The sequence below is a fragment of the Carassius auratus genome, chromosome 7 (assembly GCF_003368295.1).
Source record: "Carassius auratus strain Wakin chromosome 7, ASM336829v1, whole genome shotgun sequence".
Classification (NCBI taxonomy): Eukaryota; Metazoa; Chordata; class Actinopteri; order Cypriniformes; family Cyprinidae; genus Carassius; species Carassius auratus.
In genome coordinates, this window is record NC_039249.1 from 35920950 (window position 1) to 35940865 (window position 19916).

Consider the following 19916-nt stretch of genomic DNA (forward strand, 5'->3'; position numbering starts at 1 on the left):
GCTTATTTCAAACCCATATCAAGAGAAACAAAGAGAAAGAGATGAACTGGCTTAAATGTCAGCCCAAACCCCAACCCCCACCCCCATTTCATTAAACTTTCTATCTTTTTTCTGAAAAATTTGTTTCCCACCCCCTAATTTGCCATCTATCATCTCCTGGTTCTTTTTCTTTCCTCTCATGTATGTTTTAACATCCTCACATCAGTCATTCTCCTCTTCTTTCATGTCATCATTATCTATTTAGCTTACTTTGAACGTTATGGCTCATTACCCACTCATGTGCCACAGTGGACCGCTGGCACTTTTTAGAAGTTGAAGGTGATTGTGTGATTGGCTGAGGTATATGGGATGACATGCCAGCTGCTGCCAGTCTGTCAGCACATCATGCTAGAAACACACCAGCTCATGGAGCCAACATTTGGCATTAGCAGCTGTTTTCCTACATCTGTGCCTTTGTTTCTGATTCATTTTAGTGATGTCATGTAGACAGAGAAAAGAAGTGGTCCAAGAACTGATCACTGAGGCACCCTAGAAGCTAGAGGTTGTGTATCTTTATTGGGGGTTGTATCTTTATTGGGGGTTTTTTCAGTATATTGTCTTTCATACTATATCTCTACATTACAATTTGCCTATAACTGTCCTAAACACTCTCTCAGCATCTTTTTTTAAACAGTTTGACTGGTACTTAGCATACTGATAAATAACTCTTCAATCCAGCAGACAGTGTTTTCTTTTCTTTTACATTGCGTTATCTCACTCTGTGTTCTCTCTCATTGTTGCACCCCTTTCGTGTCTCGTTCGGTCTGACATTTCCCTTAAACATGGAACAGCACACAAGCACACGCTGTCACTTCAAGTTAATCGCCAGGGAACGCCTCAACAACTTGTTGTCTTTGCAGTGCTAATTAAGCAACTTCCAATTTCGGAGTGGAGGATTTAGATGACAAACAGAAAAGGGGGAAAACTAAGTGAGGGTAGGTCATCTTCTAAACGCAAACAGGGCAAAGTTAAACAGTGCATACAGAGAGGGTTTCATAATCACTAACCAATATCAAAATAAAAAACAATGCAAACTGAGTAATGAGACTAATCCCAAACCATACTTGCAACATGAATTCAGCTAACAAGGCTCCAGATTAGAGATAATAAATGCTCTGGATGAGACTCTCAAGGCAGAGAGAATACTTCAAAAAAACTAAAATACAAAAGAGGTCATCGAATGAGTTGTTAGATGAGAGCAGTGGTAGTGAAGGAACAATAACGTTCAGCATTCTTTGGTGTGTATGATATACACAGTGTTAAAAGCTTTTTTTAAGCATGCAATTTAATATTCCCTCAATAATCAAGCATTTGCTTAAGTGTTTTATCTCGAAGTATAAGAATGTCGATCAATTTTCAGTGTGTGGATAAGCAGAAAGAGAATTCAAAAAACAAAGCAGAAAGAAATAAAAGGAAGGAAGAAAATAAGATACAATATAAATCACTGACAAAGCTTGAAGTTAACCACTTTAGGTCTGATCTGGCTTATAATTACAGATGGACAGACTGTATTAGTGTTTAATTACACAAGGGTGTGATACGTTTTAATAAGACGTGTCAGAATGTGCTTGCAATTTGGTTCTTTCCAAACCATTCCTCATTTTCCCTGTCACTTTGATTCCTTTCTGCTCATTGTACTGACCTGTATAAATAAAAAGGAAAACACTAAAACAAAAAAAAACAAAAAAACACTTTCTACTGTGCCATGTAATATATATATTATTTTTAACAATATAAGAGTCACTTCGGAAATTAATATGTCCATTAATAAAATGATGTCCCTGAATAAAATGCTTAATTTCCTATAAAAAACAGACTTTCATTGTTTCATTTCATTTTCATTACCATTTTTAAAAACATGTCTTTGTGTTAACTTAAATTTAGACTAAACAGGGATAGTGAAAGATAGTGTCAGGAACAGAAGGAGCTCTTTCAACTGGCAGCATTTCTTTTCATATTCCAAGTACACTCACCATTATCGGCGTATATATCTAAATGTATTTCAGTCCGAGTTTCCATCTCAACATAAACCAAATTAGTTTTTGCATTTAGTTTAACAAATTGGCACAGGAAACATTGCTATGGCAACGGGGCGTGGTTGTCTTGTCTCCATCACTTAAAAGTACACAATGGATCAAATCAGTATGCACTTTAATTTAGATGCATTTTAATACAGTTCAATCAAAGTTTTATTGTATTGTATGCCAGCTTTACTCATAAACTTAATGCATTGAGGACTTTACTGGCATGTGTGCTGGTGTCATGCATATTAAGAGATGCTGAGTTGGGGAGAAGGCCTTGGCCCTCTGCAGTGGCTCCAGGGGTCTGAGAGAGCAATGAGGCAGCTGTGAAGGCTCTAATCATGGCTGGGACAACAGGCCTGCAGTCTCCCTCTGCCTGGACATCTGCCCTTTAATTAAAGGGCTTCATAGTGTGTGTGTGTGTGTGTGTGTTCATGTGTGTTTGTGTACGTTAGTGTGCGAAGAATGTACTGTATGTGGATGCATGCAGGCTGGGCTGGCTATAGGTGATGTAGCCAGTCGCCCAGGGCCCTGGGATGCTTGGAAGATTCCTGTGAAATGGTCCAGAGCAAATGAGTAGATTACAATATATGACATGCAGATGCTTAAAGCTAAATTTAGTAAGCAGCGCACTTTGACAATACATGATCAAGTTTCATCCCATTGCTGTGCCATACACAGTCTGAGTTAACAAAGTATAAAGCCAAGTCTAAAGCCATTTGAATGCTCATGGACTTAATTTAAAATAAAAAACGAAATAGTTGGCAAGTAAAAGCACAAAAACAACAAACAGTTTAAATATAATCATCAAATTGCCACAGTTCTTCTGGATTAAGTCTGTCTCAGTTTGCTCTGCTTCTTCATGTTATTCCAGACAGACTGGATGATGATGAGATCAGATCTCTGTGTGGGGCACTGCCTGCTGTCAGACTCCTTGTGCAAATAAATATCTCACTAGATTATTACAATTAAAGGCAAAGTGAATTTTTGGAAATGTAAACTGATATTTCCTACTGACCTACTACAGCAAAAGATAGAAATAACTGACTTAAAAAAAATTAGCTGCTGAAAATTGGCCACCTCTGTAAATAAGACATGATTGGAATTCACTATAGTACAGAACGACAGAGCTCAAGCAAACATACCGGTCTCTGTGATCAGATGCATTCTTATCTGCTGCTTTCTCACCACTGTGTGTTTATTTTGTTATTGAGAGGAAAGCATGCTGCATTATTTTTACGTATATAAACGCCTCTCAGGAGCTTCCGTTTCAGCAGGATGCATTTGCTCTGATGTCCACATCGCAAACTAATAATTTGATTTAACCAGTTCTTCTTAGTGAACCGGTTGAAGCAGTTCACCAAATCAGACTGAAACGTTTGAAACGGTTCGCGTCTCCAGTAAGCAATAATCCACAAATTACTTAAGTTATTCACTTTTTTAATGTGGCTGACACTCCCTCTTAGTCTAAATAAATAAAAATCCTGAGAAATTAATTTACTCACACAGTACACTGACTGAACTACTGTGAAGAGAGAACTGAAGATGAACACGAGAAGCATTAATGCAGCGAGCCAGGTAACGAACGTACACTCCCACTGCTCGAGTCAAGAATCGGTTGCATCGGTTTTCAGATCTCCAGTACACTGAACCGAGAACCGTTTCTTTCAGATGCATCCAATTTGAGAACTGACGAGCTGATAATACTACTCATGTGTGTAATTTTTCTAGAGGACGAAAAGCATGATTTTGTTAAACATCAGAAAGTGTGATAATTTTCACATATTTTATTTTACTTTTTAAAAAAAATGAATGTATCTAATCTGGGTACTTTGTTCAGTTGAAGTTTATGTTAGGTTATAGGCCAAAGGGAAGTTGGACAATAATTAAGACTCTGTTTAATAGGAATAAGGGATGATTTATGAAATCCCTTTACTGTAATTATTACAGAACATGAACATGAACACGAGTAAAGCAGCTGATGATATATTGAACTGCAGCATGCCGGTTAGAGTGGAACAGGTATGCACTGAACCAAATAAGAACGCAGATTTTGGTGCCTCAATTCGGTGCCTCTTAAATGCCTGAGCGATCGATTGAAATATTTGTCCTGGTTCTCCAAAATGTATACACGAACCATGGGCGTCGCTAGGCTTGTTTAGCGGGGCTATAGCATTTATCTTCATAAACTGTACACAAATTTGCAATCGCCTCAGAGCCAGTCCCCTTAAATTTCATATGAAAACGGCGGCCGACCTGTCTCCTCCCCATCTTGTCTTAATGTTTGGAAATGTAAACTGATATTTCCTACTATCATACTACAGTAAAAGATGGAAATAACTGGCTTAAAAACTTTTTGGGGGGTGAAAATACGATATGCCTAAGACTGTACTTTACAAACTACGTTGTTGCTACTTTATAAAGAATGACCATACAGTCATTCACAGAACTGATTAAAGGCACTCATTTTAACTTAATATCAGATTGACTGACAGAGATCCTACAGTAGAAACATTATGTGTGCTTTTGTATTAAATAATGACCCAGAAGTATCGGTTCAGGCACCGTTTAGGCACTGGTCCTGTTTTAACAGTATCGAAATGGCACCGGTATCGGATAAAACCCAATCGATACCTACACTAAACTGAGAACCGTTTCTTTCTAACACGTCCGATTTGAGAACTGATGAGCTGATGACACTACACATGTAAGATTCAGCGTGAAGCTACCTAACAAATTGCCTCCTATGACTGACATAGCACATCTGAACCGAACTGGTTCTTTTGGACAACTGTGCCAATGTTATCAGTGTGGGATCCGAAGAGTTGAATGAATGGCAATCTGGTGAAACGTAAGTTTATTCAATAACAAATATATCGCAATGGATTATGTACAGTAAATGGATTATGGTCTCTGTGCTGATGACAACTAATTTATTTACTTTATATCTTCAAGGCTTAAATCCTGGTGTGAACATCACTGCCTGTTTCTGTATTTGGGTGCTTAGTTGCAAAACTTAATTGTAAACTTTTCAGATCATGATTATGATGTTTTAACTGACTGAAGTTATGTTTGGGACAATGGACTTGATATCATTACATCATCGCAAATGACATCATTACTTTAGGGCGTAAAAGAACTTATGAACTGGATTTTTGAACCGGTTCATTGAAACAAACTGTTCGAAAGAGGCGGTTCGCAGAAAAGAAATGAACTTCCTATCATAACTGAAACACTGTATCTTGAATCAGTCTCTTGAATTGCATCCAGGACGTCTGAATTACAGTCTTGCTTTACAGTGCCACATTGGTCAAACCACATTATTGCAGGCTCTTTCATTAGGTCATATGAGATCAAACGACTACTGTACAACAAAAATATTTGTTGACAATCTTTTATTGATGATGTTGTCGATAATATCAACTAATCGTTCAACGCTAATTTAAAGCACTTTTTCATGGCAGAAACAGTCAACTGTCTATAAAAAAACACAAAGAAGTTGCATAAAATTTTGAGCAAACAAGCAAATCAACCTGTCACAGAATTTTTTTTTTTTTTTTTTTTACTAATTTATAGAGAAAGAATGTGCTTGTCAAGATTACAAGATTTCAATTAAAATAAATTGCTCCCTAAAAAAATTCAGACATTTTTTTTTTTTTAAGGACAATGTGGCTCTTATCTGCAGTACACAGCTTATCTCACACTACACCTTGAAGTGAAGAGGAATTATTCTGCAAAATTCAAGAAGCTTACGGCAGGTTTTTCATAAGTCAAACCATTTTGCTGTTTCTCTGACTATATCAACTGTAAACACACTCATGCACAGACATTATTATGCTATGCAGTCCTCTGCTATTTTCCTAAATTATAAACACAACTTTCTTTCAAGTTAAGTCAATTACAACTCCTGCATCTAAATCCAAACTATCTACAGAGCACAACTGGAGGAAACACAGTAGACCTCTGTATTTGTCCAGTAATGTGGTTTTACATAGATTGCCGGTGGTAGAATGAGGTTAGGGCAGGGAACACACATGTTGAAATTAGTGACATGGCAGGCACGCTGATGATAAGGCTCTGTCACAGTGTAAAAGTTAAGCGATGCCATAAAATTATCATCTGAGAGACAGAAATACATGTTAACAATTATTCAGCTCCTGTATAATTTCACATTAAAATACAGCATATATTTATTGCTTTTTTTTTTTCAACAAGTGTGCATCTGAGCCTATGTATGCCAATGTTTTGTTTTTAACAATCTTCTATGATGACATGCTATAAAGCAGTCAAATTAAAAATGTGATTCTATTCTGTCTTTCACACAAATACAGACACAGACAGACTCAGAGCTCCAGAGATACGTGACCTGACACTGAGAGACAGACATTGAGAGTGAGTTGGGATTGTTTTTCTCTTTTGTCTTTCCCTGTTATATTTACCAAAAGGTACAATCAGAGGTTGCTCTGGTAAGCCCAAGGCCACATCCATGTCAAACCCAGAATATTCTGAAACATCACAGGAGGAACAGAGCAAATAATAAAAGAAACTACAAAGATATCTGAGAGTATGAGGAAAATTGTTATTTGTGCAGTTAAAAAAAAAAATCACATGAAATCATCCCATGAAATCTGAGACTTAAAATGATAGTTCATTTAAAAATTTACGTTTTCGGATGTCATGCTATAATTTTGGTATCAACAAACCAACATTTAAGTTGTGAATGTTAAATTTAAGAACAAGTTAAAGTGATATCAGAGATTCAGAATGTGTTTCATAAATGATTGTTTCAAACAACTCATATTGAACTCAGACAAATGCGATTTGAGATGAACGTCAAACAGAAATTAAACTTATTTTCCTCACACAAAGCTACCATATGACTTTAAACTACTTGGTATATAGTGCACAAGTCAAATGAACTTGACTTGAATGGTGCTTAGAGCTTGACAAGCCCAACATTGCACCATTTCATACAACACATCACTGTGTGTAAAACAGCAGTGTGAAGATTCTTCTAAACATCTCCTTTTGTGTTTAACATGACACTTAGTAGATATGACATAATTTCCATTTCTAAGTAAACTATCTCTTTAAAATACATTTGAACATTTTATCTCTTAGAGTATATCTAGATTTGTGTGTTCTGTGTTCCTGTAGTTTACAGTCTTGGAAGAAAGTGTACATAATGAGCAGGTTTTTGAGTCTGATACAGGAGGAATCTGCCCATCCAAAAACATTGCTCGTGGGTGAGTGATCTACTTTTGCTTTGCACAAACATAGTCAAAGATGAGCACTGACTGAGATTTCACGCTGTGGTCCACTTGGAACACATTTCTAGTACTCACAGTAGATTCTGGGTCACCCTAGGGAAAGGCCTAATGAAAAACTCCACGTCACAAGAGAGAGGCCAGAAAGAACATTTGGTATGGCAAGGAAAACAGAGGGGTTGAATTAGTTAGAAATAGTCAGCAATGAAAACTAAAAATCTGAAACTGTGAATTGAAAGGACAGAATTAATTTTGTACATGAAATATGAAATGTGTGCAATCACACCTAAAGAAACTCGTATTAAAAAAAAACAGATTGAGCATAAAATTATAGGAGTACAAAGAGACAGGATGGCAAAACAGTTCATATGTGAGCACAAATATGTGAGAATGCTTCTCTGTACCTTATAAATTCTTCATGAAATATGAGCAATAAATCAGTGTGAAACGGTAGAATGACATCAAGGCACAGCCCTCAGTAAATCGTAGCATGAAGGTAACAGGCAAAGACACATTCAGACACACACAAACTAATCCGCCAGACCTCCTTGTCTGTCTTCATCTCATCCGCGCCTCAGTGCTGACCCCTCTCTGTATTTCAATTATTATGTGTTACCACCTCTACACTCATTCAATGGTTTCTGTTTCTATGACAATCTAAGGGCGCTGCAGAGTTTCACTGGGGCTATACGAATATTAACCTACCAGAACCTCTCTCTCAAACACACACAGACACTTATTTTATATTAAGCTGGAGTGTAGCGGTATACAATGCATGAAATGTGATATAGTCAAAGAGATGCATTAAGTGAGTGGTGATAGATTCATTGAAGGCTGGAAGACAGAACTGAGAAAGGGGAGTAAACAGAAGATGTTTAGAATGAATAAAAGTACTAAAGGCATTAGTATTTTGCTTTCAAAGAGCACATTTGTTCACAAAAATGTGGAGAAATAAGGATAAAAGGGGGAAAGAATGAGAACATGAGACAATGTTCTGTTTCTAGCCATTTAATATCTTGTAAAACGTTGTTAAAGGGTTAGTTCACCCCAAAACTTAAAATTCAAAAAAAAAAATTAAAATTCTAAATGTTTACAAATAAAGAATTTAATCCATTTAACTCCTTAATATGAGACACCGTAATACAAAAAGAACATCTTAAAATGATTATAAACTTGATGATGTACTTATTATTTACATTTTATTTACATTGTGATCATTACATGTAATTAATGTTAATATTCTCAAATCCTCTGAATGATGTATATACTACGGCACTATGTCCTTATTTTAATTTATTTTATTGAATTCTTTTACTATGTGTTTTTGGTCAGGTAAAAAAAAAACACTCTTCTGGGTTTTGATAGATCAGATGAACATTAAAATGTAACGGTAAAATAAGAGGTTCTTTTTAAAAATTATTTTCATTACTTTTATGAGGGTTAAGCTGGTATGACCTGGTTTTTCCAGCAGGAACAAGAGTAAGAGTGAGGTGAATTGAAAAGGAGAAGAGCAAGGGAAGATTGTGGACTGAGAGAAGGGAGACAGAGTGAGACAGGAGCCAGAAAAGCAGAGATACGGCGAGAGGGAACTGTTTCACTGCTGAAATACAGAATATTGCTGATTATCTCCAGCCTATGTCCATCAAAGACCCCATGATGTGTGAGTGTGAGTCAGCTCTATGTGTGTGTGTGTATTTCATTTTTTGGCAGTGCTTTCTGTTTCATTTTTGTAGGTCTACTTGCTGTGTGCCCCTGTTGTGAAGACTTATTGGGTAGTAAATCAACAGAGACCAACTGAAACACAAATGATGGAAGCCATTTGCTTTGTCCTCTCACAGCTGATCTCTGTGACAACTCAGACAACTACTGCAGTTACCTGTGGCTTGAATGACACAAACGTTAAACACAGACACAGTTGAAACTGCATTACACACTATCCCAAGATTTCTAGCTGTGAAGCCAACCATTACACACACCCTTAAAGGGGTCATGACATAGGTTTTTTTATTTTATTATTATGGTCCCCTAGGTGCAATTATAGTATTACTATAGTTAAAAAAAAAAAAACTTTTAAAATGTAGTGAATTATGACATTTTCCCACCCTGTTTCTCATCCTTTGATTCAAACAGTCTGTTTTGGGTTGTTTCCCCTTTAAGAGTTCAGTGTTAACGCCCACTGTTATGATTGGCTAACGACATTTGACGGAACATTTGCGGATTGAGCGTAACTGTTTAGTAGCGAGTGATGCATTCGAAGCGATGGCTCTTGCAATGATAAAACCTTATATGTTTGAGCCGGAATCAGATGAGGAATCAGAGGAAAATGAACCATCACCACAACAACGAAGACTGGATCAGCCCGTGTCCACATGGAAAGTGAAACTATTTTGAATTAATAAAAAAATTGTAACCCGAGACACTTGAAAACGGTTTATTGTTGCATAATTATTCTATAGTTTAATATGCTAACAGTTCAACATTATTTACCTAATTTCAATGAAATGATAGGGTGTACTGCGGACAAAAATGCATGCACAGGCCATATTTGAAGATGCAGCATTGATAAGGCAACATTTTTAATCTTCTATTACATGTAGGCCTACTAGAAAGGCGACATATTTTCAAGATTCTCTTATACAAATAAACTGCATCCATTTTTCCCTGACGTCAGGATCTTTCGGCAGCGTATTCAAAGATGTTGTTTGTCCACAGCCAGGAACAGCACATCTGCGTGGCATTGTAATTTTCCTGTACACAGACCCACTCGCTGTCCGTCGACTGAACACTTGTGAGGCGCGCAGCGCGACAACGATCCGAAATGAGCGTAGTTGTCTTGTGCTGGAGGCGGTCATATGCAAATGGTTGGAACGTCACTTCGCACCGTGACGTCACTTCTTACCATGGATCCAGAACGAGCTGTATTTAGAGCTTGATTAAATAAATGGCTCGTTTATAATGGGGAGGACGTCTTAAGCTATGAAACTTGCAGGACGTTTTAATGGTACAAAGACCTCTTATATTCCAAAAGATCAAGGCAAATTTGGTTTCTCATTTCATGACCCCTTTAAGTTATTTACCAACAATAAATGGACACACAGAAAGAGGTCAATTTACAAGGACATAGCATAACCATTTTGGCAGCTAAACTTTCACAGCCATTACCTGAGTACTTTAATTTGCATTTCACCCACTATTTTATACAGTATATATAAGCCTCATAAGCCTGAATCATATCAAACTCGCAAACCCACTGTATATATCATACTACAAAAAAGAATTTGACTTCTTCAGTCTTATACTTCATGCATGGTTGCGCACGTACTGTACATTCAATCATTACCAAAGGCATGAATATAACTGCAACAGCAGGTTCACGGTACAACACTGTAACCCCCTAAAAATTGGTGCCATTAATGTGACAAAAGTGCAGTATGTGTGAAACAGGATAAAGACATACAATCTGTATACTAAAGATAACATCTGTCTTTACTTGCTCATCTTTACCTCACTGGAAAATTTACAATCCGATTATGGAAGGATGTCTACCATATTCATTTTCTCCATATGGCAAGAAATACATGGAATGTAAAAATGTATAAGATGCATTAAGATGTACTAAAATGTATAAGAGGGAAAAAAAATTACTAAGTCTTCACATTTTTGTGACAATGTGTTCTTTCAAATTAAATTCTTGTAGCTCTTCCCTTAGCCGTGAAATAAGCCGTCTGACATGCCTGAGAAACACACAATCTAATAACTTTACTGCGGGACTAAAAGCATTTCATTGTGAAGGTTCACTCAAGCGGGACAATCTTTGGACAGAAAGAGCTAAATAACACACAGGTAGTAACACACAGATACACACATTCTCCCACACACAAACACATTAGCTGACAGAAACCTCTTACATTGTCTCGTCGTTCTGGAACTCCAGTTTTCCCGACACTTCCTCATAGTCTTCCCCTCCACAAGCTGTGGCATCCACTGTATGGTACGGTACAGCCACCAGACCACGTGCTCCTGATGTCCTCATGACCTTCACCTGCATGATGCCAATACTTTCGCTAACTCGCATCGACTCGCTTTCGAATGTGAAAATTCCTGCGTGGTCGTCATCGTAGATCGTCACGGTCGCCGTGTGCGCCTCACCAAGGGCTGCGCTAGGAGCAGGTGCACCAGTCTCCATACTAATAGGATGTCCATCAGCCCACCCGACAATACGGGGATTGTTTAGGCGCACATAGAAGTATTCATCTTCCTCAAAGATGTCATCATCAATAATGCCTACGGAGATCTCTTTAATGTTCTCGCCAGGTTTGAAGACGAGTGTGCCCTCAGCAAATTCATAGTCAGAACCGGCATTGGCTGTGCCATCTTCTGTTCGGTAGTCCACCTAGAGTTGTGCATAAATAAACATTTAGAAAGATCAAAGATCTTCCTTGTTTCCATTAAATAAACAGAACTGATAAAAACCTGTTCCATAATTACCATAATTTAATAGACAAAATCAGACGATAAATTAAGGAATATCCTATTCCCCTCATAAAATGACTGAACTGATGAGTGTTTTACTTTAAACTCACCTTAACAGTGCACCCAGCATCTCCTCCATGCCTTTGCACAGTAAGTTTTAAGGACCCACAGTTCTCAAAGCACTGGTAGAGGGCAGGTTCAAAGTCTATTCTTGTGACAAGAGGGTCATCCTCCTGCTCCCGAGGTTCCCCACTGCTGACCACTTTGCGGGCCTGATCCGCTGCGTGTTTCTTTAAGACGTTCCCAGCACCAATCATCATCCTTGTCGCCTGAATGCGGTAGAAAGCTCTGCTCTTCTGCTGCTGTATTAGAACCTGCAGAGTTAAGGTTGAGAAGGGTTTTTTATTTCTTTCTTTAGTTTGCAGTTTAGTTGCAGATCAATTTCTTAAGTCGTAAAATAGCTATTTAATATTTGCTAGATGTACATTCTGAACCAGACTAGGCATTAAATAGAATTTTCAAACAGGTTTCCCAAAAAATTCCTCTGTCTTCAGCTGTTTGAATAAACAGGAGTCAATGTGTATAGAGCACAATAAGCTACAGTCTGACTATTGTGTATAATGCTACAAGTTACAACTTTTTTAACAAAACGAACTTGTGTGATTTACACAACATTTAAAACAAGACCATTTTTGCAGTCTTGCTAAAATCTAACTTTAAAAGTGTATGTACATATACCATACTCAAACAAAGATAACAAACCATGTTTAAAGCAGTTCAAAGACAGTAAGTATTTGGGGGGGGGGGGTTCTATGGATATCTTACAAATATCTCTGCATACTAAACTGGGAGAGCAGGAGAGAGGGGGGCACAACCTAATACTGGGCTTGTTGCAACACACATAAGACAGATGGTCGGAAAGTTTCCACTCGTGCTAGAATAACGAAAATTTGTGTATTTTACTACTTGCCACATTAACACTAAACAAACGTCTTTAGAAGATATCACTAAACATTCATAGCAAAAGGAAATATTTTACCTACATTATTGTTATTCCATGACATTAGCAATGTAATTCATAAAGAATTTTTATGAATTCTATTGAGAAAACATGATAAACGTGAATAAAAAATGTGATTATTATTTCAAGACATTTTAAACATTCTTACTGGCTCATGTATATGTCTCCTGTTCTAAAAGCTGTGTGTGGAGGCAGGAAGAGTGTGTTGTGTTCAGTTCTGTGATTTTCTGAATGTCTTTCTAAATCTGCTCACATCGTACTACGGGGTATTTGTGTTTATCATCAAACTATTTTGTAGATATCTTAGTTTGTCCCTTTTTATTATATCAGGTAAAATCTTAAGTTTTTATAAAGTTGTGACAATGTGCTCATTGCCTATGGGGTATGTTGTCACATTTCACTTCCATTCTTTCAGCGTAAATAGACAAAACTCCATTGATCAGTGCTTCTCAATTAGTAGGTCATAAATGAAAAACAAGCTGTTTTGATCAACCATTGAGTATGTGACTCCTTAACATTCCAGAGAAATTTAGAAACCAATAATATTTAAAACAATAAATGTTTATAATATTTATAACCGTGACGAGTGGGGCGGGGCCGAGAGACGTGGGAACAGAGCGAGGCCGGTGGAGTGATTGGGAAATGAGCGACACCTGCTGGATCCACCGGTCTTGAGTCCCACGGAGGAGATCCGAAGGATATAAAAGAGGAGCAACGACAGTGAAGGACGAGAGAGGGCCAGCCGTGGGATTTGTTTTGTGTTTGGTTTTTGTTTGTATGCGACAGTCATCCGTGAGGGGCTGTCGCACTGTTTGTGTTTATTTTGGTATTAAAGTCTTAATTTGAATGTCCACGGTTCCCGCCTCCTTCTTCCTGTGATCATGGAGTTTTTGTCTTTATTACAATAACTATATAATTTTATACCATTTATAATTTTAGACAAGAAATTTTATTAATATGTTATACATCATTAAATTTATTCAAGTAAATTTAGAAACGAAATGTGTTACCTGATAGTTGGCCATCTCTATGAGCTGCTCCATGTCTTTGTCAGGATGTCTTTGCTTCAGTTCCTTTAGAGTTCTGGCCATGTCTCTCCTGGCCTCCTCCTCTTGATCACGTCCACCAATCCCACTTTCCCCTCCCAGCATTCCGTCCAGATGTGTTGTGATTCCATCAATTTCCAGCATGTCCATCTTTGTGAATCCTGCCTCCTTGCCAACTTCTTCGCCGCCCTCGGACACAATAATTCCACGGCCTTTTTCAGTTCGGTACCGCTTTTGGGCATACTTGTAAAAGAGCAATCGTCGATCAGCAACCCAGGCCTGGACCACGCAGAGAGGGAAGAAGAGGAATGTCAGCACTGCTTCCCACACTTCCACCTCACCAGGGGAGAACACGGAGAGGATAAGATACAGCCAGATATAAGCAAACATGCTCCAAGCTGCAGTCACGAAAAACACCCGAAGGTGTTTGACCTTCCGTCTTTCACCTTCAGGTACCACATAGACACAGATGCCAATGATCACAAACATGTTGAAAGCGGCACTTCCCACAATGGTGCTGGGACCAAGAGTACCGGCCTCAAAATTATGCCCACAGACCTCAATGACAGAAAGCAAAATCTCAGGGGCTGATGAACCCAGAGCCATGAGGGTCAGATTGGAGACAGTCTCATTCCATATGCGAACTGTCGTGGTGACCGTTTCGCCATTAGGCCTCTTTGTAGTGATCTCCTTTTCTTGAGAAGTTATAACTTCGATGGCAGTCATGAAGCGGTCAGCAATGATTGACATACCTAAGAACATGTAGACTAGTGCAACTAGGTACACAATGGCACGGGCCACTTTGTCACCAACTGAGGGATTCTGGGGATTCCACACTGGTAAAAGGACCCCGTCTTCACACATGTCATTTTGAGAACAGTTAGATTTAGATTGGCCTACATCTTGGGAGTCAGCTTGAGAAGGGATGGAGAAAGACAGGAGGAGGACGGGGAGGATCAAGGAAATGAAGGAGAAGGGGAAGCGGCGATATGAACTGAAGGACAAAGGCATGGTAAGGTCTGGACGGTCTGTTTGTGGATTCCTAAAACTTTACACCACCTGAGGAAAAATAGAGAGACAAAGAGACACTGGGTGAGTGAATGTAAGTTGGTTTTACAGTCTGGCATAGATTTTATTCATATAAAGACATTGGAAAAGAAAACGAGATGCTGTAAGAAAAAGGACATTAAAATATGCAGCACCATGCTGCACAGAAAAGTCCCCTACAGCTAGTAGGTTGTAGCTCATAAATGGTCAGTAGTTCTGTTTTGATCCACCTTTGTGTGTGTGTGTGTGTGTGTGTGTGTGTGTGTGTAGGAAATGATATGACTCTTCACTATTCAAGAGAAATAATAAAAAATAAAAAAATTCAGATGTTCAATTATTTACTGTGTAACTATATAGATATACTTAAAAACAAATCCAGTGCAGTAAAGAATCCAGAAATTTGCTGTATAGGCTGCGGTTTTTACCATCTCTACGAGACCTTTGGTGTGAAAATCCATCTTTCTCTTGCTTCATTTGTGTTTGTTCCAGCTTTCTCTGTAGTTTTGTCGCAGCACATTAATTCCCCTTCATCTCAACACACCTACACTATAGTACTATACATCCCTCTCTTTCTGCCCTTCATACACATTTTGTTAGCTTACTCTTTTCATCTCTACCTTCTGCAGAGCTGACTTATTTTTTTGCTCCAGATTCAATTTTTTTTTCATCATCCTATGAATTTATCTTATTTTATTTTTTATTATTTCTCTACCTTTCTTGACACCCTTTATCAAATCAATTACTTTGGTTGAACATAAAAACATACCAACACACCCAAAGTCTAACAATATTAAGATTTCTTTGACCATTTATCTAACGTTTTACCATTGCTAAGTAAACATATTGGCATACAACAGTGTTCAGTCTTCATGGATTATAAATAAATAATGAACATTTTAACCACCAGCAAAATCAATAAATCAATTCTTCAAAACCAACACAAACAAACCACACATAAACATAGAGAAATGTGCTGTAATGTCATCAGTAAGTTATGATCATTGTGTTAGTAACCAGTTGGACTGGCTGATGAGTGTGTAGGCAGGTGGGGATATCTGAGCATTTTTACAGGCTTGTAGAATGAAATCATTATGATTTGTAATGTATGTTTGTAATAGACACAGCATGAGTGGAGATTGCTGGTGTTCCTGAGCTTTCTAATGCAGAGAGCACTGTGCTGACTCAGGAGACACACACACACACAAAACACACACTGACACATGAGATAAATTAAGGAGATCTTACAGGCTGAGTGTACTTGAACAGAAAGGAAATAGAACCTTAAAGAAGATTAGTTGGTTAGGTCATCGCTGAGGGGGTGTTTCTTTGACCACAGGCACTGTTGGCTCTCTAGACTTTCAGAAAATAAACTCTTAAAATACACTTTTCAAATTTTTACTAGTTGTTCAATAGTATTGTCCAACAATGGATATACAGTATGTGCAGCACAGGAAATCTTTTTATTATTTTTTTTTCATTCTCAAGTAGGAATATGGTTGTAGCATGAATATTTGCAGCACATCTCAAATTATATACATGTATTATGTTAAATAATATTCTGTGGTGGAAATACACAGTTCTGTAAATGGCATTGATGACAATGATATTGAATTATAATATATATATAAAAAGCATTTGTAAAAAAATAGTTTCAGCTTATCTGACTTAAATGACCATGTGTTTTGTTTCCTAGAGATTAGATACTACTTTTGTGCAACTAACCTTCAATTTAACTGTATCTTTAGTGCTTCAGGAAATCCTGGTACTGTCATATTACATTCCATTTTGTCAGGGTCAACAACCCTGTTGGAGTATTATTGGCTTCAGCAGATGCCTCCTAGTGTTTGTTTTGTTCTCTATTTTCAGTTTCTCATCAGTTAATAATGACAGTTAATAATGACTTTTAATAATGACATTCACTGGTACAGATCAATGTTCTGACAACCAAAGATGTCCATTTTTCCTGAGATCATAGATTGAATATAGCAACCAACAGGTAACCAGTGGGCTAAAACCAACCAAGATCCCATTAGGAACAACCAATATCCCAGGTTCATCACTATAGGTAAAGCTGATGCCATAAAAAAAAAAAAAACCCTGCTCAGCCATGATATTTTCTGACGAGTGTGTAGTATGAGTGTGAGATTTTCTGTGTGTGTAGATGAATTTTACTGTGCCCTCACTATGAGAGGGTTGACATCTTCTCAGCGTATGCCTCATTACCATCCCACCACATGTCCTGTCTGCCCTTGACACACACAAACACAGACTCACACACACATGGGTGCTGGAGGCCGTGCACCCTCCCATTTTAACACCTCTGCTAGACACACTGGGGAGTTGAACACACTGTTGATTCCATCCAAAAATCTATTCAATCTTCTAGAATATGCAGACACACGCAGGCAGACTCTGAAAATGCAGTCATATCTTGCCCTCTTTTCCTTGAAGAAGAAGCAAGCAACCATGCAAAGCTGAGGAGACCAAATATAGCAGCTGGTGTTTTCAGTACTAGTCAGTTTCGGGCTAACATCTGCAAGTATGATCTTCCCGGCCTATCCATGGGTGTTCTAGTTTCTGCTGCGGCTGTATTTAGAACCCAGTGTGGTTTGGTTCAGAGTTCCCTATTAAGGAATCCACCCCAATGAAAGGGCTGAGGTTGAACCAAAGCAGGGAGGCACAGGCTAAATAGTGATGATGAGCACAGAAGGGTGGAGTGTGGGTTATAGTGTAGGCTTGTACAAAAAGATTATACTATGTGGCATTCTTTCCCATTTGAAACAGGCTCATCTGGTGTATTTTTACAGTGTTTAAACAAGCCACCAAGATTAGAAAAAAAATATGTACTTTGCCTTGAGACATCTTTTTGGTTCACTGATAATTGCATTCTATTTTGAAAACTGTTTTATATTTGAAAGTCAAAACACTGTAATGAGGATATGAAAATAATAGTGATTCTTTGGCTGGCGCTTACCAGGAATTACATCCTACTAAAAGTGTTTTTCACACCACTTATTCAGTGGTGATTTGAAATGTTTCATTTTATGTTTACACAGGTTAAAGTGCCAGTAAGATAAAAAGTGGCAAACACTGTTTATTGTACCGATACACCACTGGGAACTGTTAAAACACAACAGTCGCATTCCATCTAATATTATACAAATGTTGTATACTCAGAATATTGCACACACACAGCAGAACATTGTATTAGTAATGAGAATTTTTCATTTATTCTTTTTGCATGTTACAATGTAAGTGGCAAGTCATTGAATTTTATGTATTTAATTGATTGCAAAATAAATATACTCAGTTTGTGATGCTTTCAATGTCATCTTACTATGAGGACATTCCAAAAATCAAAGAACTCTCTGAGAATTCATTTAACACACATTTTACTATTTCATTTCATAAAACTATTGTCAAATACACACACAATGCCAAAGGTCTTCACTACAATAAAGTTTGGTTTAACTTTGGTTTAAATTATGACATTTTTTGCATTGAAATATTACATATAAATAAATGTTTACATTATATTTGATTTCATTTTTAATGCTTAAGTTGCTTAGCAACCAAACTGAATGTAAACAGTGTTTGTAAATAAATAAAATAAAATCAATTTAATTAATTAATTAAATAATCACATTGTAACTACTGTATGTTGGTAACAAAGGAGTTCACTTTCAACTAACAATGCTTTTGGAATAATGTGCCCCAAGCCGAACGGTTGTGAACATTATAGTAAGCTAATGTACAAGGTAATTAGAAATCATTCAACGTTTTACCTGTATGAAGTGTTTGTATACAAATATTAGCTAAAATATCAACATAGCTGCTGATAGCAATGCCAAGGTCATGGGTTGGATTCTAAGGGAGCGCATGAATTTATTAAATCTATAAACAGATAGCAATATTGCATGAATGTTCATGTATTTTTTAGTTCAGTTTTTTTTTTATCCCTGCATTAACCAACATTTCACACTATAATTACAAAGGGCTTATAGCACGACCTTTAAAGGGGGGGGGGGTGAAATGCTCGTTTTCACTCAATATCCTGTTAATCTTGAGTACCTATAGAGTAGTACTGCATCCTTCATAACTCCAACAAGTCTTTAGTTTTATTATATTCATAAGAGAAAGATAGTCTGTACCGATTTTTCCCGGAAAAACACGAGTGGCTGGAGGCGTGACGTGTGGGCGGAGCTAAAGAATCACGAGCGCCAGTAGGCTTTTGCGTTGGGAGCATGTGGATGCTGTGACATTACCGTGAGGGAAAACCCATCATCCAAAACAAACCATGGCTTACAGTCAGATTCAGCCGTTTATTTATGATCCAGAATCAGATCCCGAGGCTGAAACTGAACGAGAGCAGCAGCTCGAACCCGGGTCTCCGGCATGGGAGGCGGACGCACTAACAAGGAGGCAAAGGACTGCCCTTGAGACTGCCCAAAGGTTCGTCATCACACTCACCCTCTCTGACCTTATGGACTCAGTTTCAAAAACTTCCATTTAGGATAGTTACCCCAAAAATAAAACTGTCATTCTGTAATCACCCTCATGTTTTTCCAAGCCAGTATGAATTTATTTCTTCTGCTGAACACAAAAGAGGATACTGAAATATGTTACTAGTTCTGTTTTGATCTACAGATGAATTTTAAATCATCTTTGAAAGAAAGACTTGCCCAGTTGATATACTGATGCAATCTGCCTCATAGACTAACCTTTGCTGAGGAGCATGCTGTGTGGAGAGAGATCTGGTCTAAAGTTCACTTTAGTGATGAGAGCAAGTTTAATTTATTTAGGTCTGATGGGAAACATCATGGCTTCAAACTGGGGAAAGACAACCCCAAGCATTCAGTGAATGATGAAGGAGGAAATGTCATGGTTAGGGGGATGTTTTCTACAGCAGGAATTGGGACTCTTATACAGCTACCTGGCAGAGTGAATGCAAATGTTTAGCAAAGCCTCCTTCAGGAACATGCGCTACCTTCCCCTGCATTCA

At 37.8% G+C, this 19916-nt stretch overlaps 1 protein-coding gene across 2 annotated transcripts in view; it reads right to left on the reverse strand.

Annotated features, from left to right (window-relative positions):
- Nucleotides 1-19916, reverse strand: part of slc8a4b (solute carrier family 8 member 4b) — a 64065-nt gene that overhangs the window by 27027 nt on the left and 17122 nt on the right. For both annotated transcript variants that reach the window (XM_026268712.1, XM_026268711.1), the window contains 3 exons: nucleotides 13832-14926; nucleotides 11911-12174; nucleotides 11236-11720 (listed from right to left, as the gene is read on the reverse strand). In XM_026268712.1, the coding sequence (XP_026124497.1) occupies nucleotides 11236-11720; nucleotides 11911-12174; nucleotides 13832-14878 (1796 nt within the window). In that variant the 5' untranslated portion in view covers nucleotides 14879-14926. The remainder of the gene's footprint in view (nucleotides 1-11235; nucleotides 11721-11910; nucleotides 12175-13831; nucleotides 14927-19916) is intronic.